The sequence below is a fragment of the Borostomias antarcticus genome (assembly GCF_949987555.1).
Source record: "Borostomias antarcticus genome assembly, contig: scaffold_496, whole genome shotgun sequence".
Classification (NCBI taxonomy): Eukaryota; Metazoa; Chordata; class Actinopteri; order Stomiiformes; family Stomiidae; genus Borostomias; species Borostomias antarcticus.
In genome coordinates this window covers 7,501-11,323 of record NW_028176760.1, presented here as the reverse complement: position 1 = coordinate 11,323, position 3,823 = coordinate 7,501, and the positions used below count along the sequence as shown (strand labels likewise).

Here is a 3,823-nt window from a genome sequence, read left to right as displayed (position 1 = left end):
TTCAGCTAGCACCTTCCAATAACTCCACAAGGACGTCCTGGCAGCGGGGTGGCCAACCCGCCACCCCCCTCTCCGCACCCCTCCATCACACTCAGAACTCTCACAGTTTTCCACGTGTGCATTTTTTGTAAACCAGCACTAAAGTGTCTCGTTATAGTATTAAAACCTCCTCTTTTTTTTTTTTACACAAGTCTTTGAGAAATGTACATATTTGGAGCATATTGCTTATAAGGGGAGGTTTAGATAACATTCTTAAGGGGTGATGTCACCAACATAGCGATAGTTGTGACGGCGTGGTAGTCGGAGGGGGGGCGGGGTTAGAGGAGTGTGTTCTCACTTCTTCCTCTCCAGGTAGTTGGAGGGGACCCATCCCTTGCAGGGCTGCAGCGGGTCCTGGACCTGGCAGTACCACCATCCGTTGGGGTTCCTCTCCAGCACCTCCAGGCTGGTTCCCTCGGAGAACCCCATGGTCTCGTCGTCGCCCCGGTAGTCGGCGATGGAGACGTAGACGTCCCTGCCCAGGTTGTTGTGGATCAGCTGGCTCTTGTCCATGGGCTTGGGCCGGACCGTCGACACCGGGATGCCGTTACGCGCGCCGAACCCTGCGCCCGCCGGCGCCGCCGAGGAGGAGGAGGAGGACGCCACCGCCGCCGCCGACCGATCCGACGACGCCGGCCGCGCCCTGCTGTCTACGACGGCGTGCGGCCGCACCGTGGTGAAGGAGGAGTTCCGGCGGACCGTGGAGGAGGCGGAGCCGGCGTACTGGTCGGCGGCGCCCAGCGACTCGTTGCGCCTCAGGGAGGCGGTGGCGTAGCGGTTGGCGTCGCGCGGCGTCTGCGGCGACGACACGAAGACGGACTGCGGGCGCACCGCCACCTGGCGCACGCCGTTCCTCATGCGGACGGCGCCGTTGGCCAGGCCGGACGGCTTGCCGAAGCCCCCGGGGGGCTTGGAGGGGACGGGCGGCGAGCTACGGCGCGGTTGGGCGGCGCCCTGGAGGTTGATGCTGTTCAGCGCCAGAACCCGGCGCTCGTTCTTCTCCAGGCTGTTGGACTTGCTCCCTCCGCCCGCCTCCGAGAGGTGACCGTCGGAACCGCCGGACCCGGCGTCAGCCCCGCCCCCGGCGCCGCGGCGTAGCGGTTGGAGGTAGAAGGCGGGGAGCCAGCCCTCGTCCTCGCCCCAGCGGACGAACCACCAGCCGCTCTCCCGCCTCTCCAGGACCTCCACCTCGGCGCCGGCCGGCACGCTAAGCTCCGCCTCCTGGACCCTGTCGTAGGCGTCCGTGGCGCGGTACAGCGCCGGACCCTCCGGGTCCGAGTCGCCGCCGCCAGCCCGGCTGCCCCGGGAGTAGACGGACGAGAGGTCGGACGCGCTGCGCGACGACGCCGAGTCCTCGGACGACACCACGGACGCCGTCTCCGAGTCGTCCCCGCCCCTCGCCGCCGCCCCGAGGGCATGGCGGGCCCGGCCTGTGGGTCGCAGCTGGCGCCGCAGCGAGCTGATGTCCGTCCTCTCCGGGCTCTGGGGCTCCGACTTGGACAGCAGCGGTTTGGGCCGGACGGAGGGCTTGGGCTTGGCGGACGGGCTCTGACCCATCCTCTCCGCCTCCTGCCGGAAGACCGGGCCTCGCCTGGCGCCCCGACCCGACTCGTCGGATGACGACCTGGGGCTGCTCTCGGCGCGGCGGCCCAGGGTCTGACTGCGGCCCGGCTCGGGGGTCAGCGGGTCGGGGGTCTTGGTGGCCAGCGGGGACGACCCCGAGGGTCTCCGGGGGACCGTGGAGGAGTGGTAGCTCCTCGGGGAGTTGGGGCCGCTGGAGCTTTTGGAGGAGGCGCCGTCGTCTCCGCCGGGCCGGAAGCAGTCGTTCTCGTAGATGCACTCCTCTTTGGCGTCCTCCGCTGACAGGAAGGACGCTCTCCTGAGGCAGGCGGCGGCGACGGGCGAGGCCTTGCCGATCGGCGGGGGGCCGCGGTACTTCTCGGCGACCAGCGCGCTGTTCCTCCTGGCCTCCGGGGGGCGCTGCTCCCCCTTCAGGGAGTCGGCGTCGGGCTCGGCGTCGCAGCCCACCGCCGGGATGTCGTACTCCGGCTCCTCGTACACAGGGAGGCGGCCGGGGGAGTCCGGCGCCGCTTTGGGGGCGGAGGATTGGCCGAGGGACGACGAGTCCTCGGGCTTCTTGACGGGCGGCGCCGGGGGCGGGACCTTGGGGCGGGTGAGGGTGCTGGTTCGCCGGTTGAGGTTGGGCTTCTTGCGCTTGTCGATGTAGGAGCACGGCGCCCACCCCTCCATCTCGCCGATCTGGACGTACCACCAGCCGCCAGAGTTCTTCTCGATGACCTACGCCGGGGACGAGGACCAATCAAATCCCTCGGTCAGTCTCAGAAACAATCGGTCACAATAACCAGCACATCCCCGTCTCACCAGTAATAATAACCAGCATAACCAGGATATCTAAGGATATTTAAGCCCAATGAGGATGTTTAGGGTTATCTAATAATCTAGTGTGGAGATTTTTCATATTCAGCCTCATAATCAGACTAATTTCTCATAATCAATCAATCAATCAATCAATCAACTCTTGTCTCGATGAACTCATGGGGTTAAAGTGTCACACTCTCTATCCAGCAATATCATAGTGGTTTAGTAACTTCAGATTAAATTCCTCATTTCACCTGCATCATCACATCTCTCTACCCTGGGAACGCTTGGCCGATATAAATATTCAGACACGCTCCTGTCAATACCAACACATACTGTCCATAGAGATATGATACAGGGCAAGTAGGATATATTGTGAGCAAAACAGTGTTAATTTTTCATCTGCTATTTTTCTTACATCAGCTTTTTGTCCTCCACGGAAGCTGATGCCGTCAGAGATGCAGGACTGGAACTCAGCGATGGTGTAGTACTCCGCCTCGACAGCAGGGGGCTCCGGGGGCTTGGGTAACTGGAATCCCTGCATCAAAAGGAGGAGAAGAAAGAGGATATTTAAGCATATTTAAAGCCAACGAGGCTATTGAAGGATATTTAAGGATATTTAAACCCAGCGAGGGTATTGAAGGATATTGAAACCCAGGGTATTGAAAGATATTTAAGGATATTTAATCCCAATTTAGATATTTAAGTCTCAAGTTTTTGAGTCCAGAATGTTTTCTAGTGTGGAGATTTTTTATATTCGGACTCATAATCAGACTCATTTCTCATAATCACTTTTATGTTACCAAGTATTCACATACGAGGAAAGAGACGTTGTTGTGGTGTGTGGACTCTTCTGATTCTGACGGATTCATACGAGGAGCTCTTACCAAGTTAGTTTCTCGTCTGGGAGGAGGTTTCTGTCTCAGGTTGGGAGAGCCTGAGGAGAGAAATCTCACATGAGCGTCGTGTCACATAATCACGTTCAACCTGGCTGGGTGGAACTGACGCTGAATAAGCAGCTAAGTCAAACCTTAGTGTGTGAGAACAACCTCAGTCACAACCGCTCGTCACGCTGGGTTAATCAAGCTGTAAGTAGCGTTATCTTTCTAAATGCTCAGACTGTCACACTGTCACACAGCAGACGTTGAGTCTGACTTACCGATCGCATCAAAGTCTAAGTAGAGGAAACACAATCAGACTCTTAGTTCCCCAACAGTAAAACACCACTTTTACCTCAAGACAAGACGTGTCGTTACAAATAAACATTTCAACAACCGTTTACTTTGACTCCAGTACCCCACTAACCCCTCCCCCTCCCCACTAACCCCTCCCCCCCCCCCACCACGCCAAGCGACCCTCTCGCTCACCGATCTCCACTCTGTGCGGCGCCACGCGGGCTACGGCG

The 3,823-nt window shown here is 59.2% G+C and overlaps 1 protein-coding gene across 1 annotated transcript in view; it reads right to left on the bottom strand.

Moving 5' to 3' along the window:
* Positions 1-237: 237 nt before the first annotated feature.
* The window catches only part of LOC311328149 (SH3 and PX domain-containing protein 2A-like), a gene marked incomplete at its 5' end in the record, with an annotated part of 10,288 nt that continues 6,702 nt past the window's right edge, over positions 238-3,823 (bottom strand). Inside the window, 5 exons of the mRNA XM_084462167.1 lie at positions 238-2,337; positions 2,837-2,956; positions 3,306-3,355; positions 3,578-3,592; positions 3,786-3,823. The exon at positions 3,786-3,823 is cut by the window's right edge and continues 396 nt beyond it. Coding sequence (XP_084318293.1) covers positions 334-2,337; positions 2,837-2,956; positions 3,306-3,355; positions 3,578-3,592; positions 3,786-3,823 — 2,227 coding nt within the window. The remainder of the gene's footprint in view (positions 2,338-2,836; positions 2,957-3,305; positions 3,356-3,577; positions 3,593-3,785) is intronic.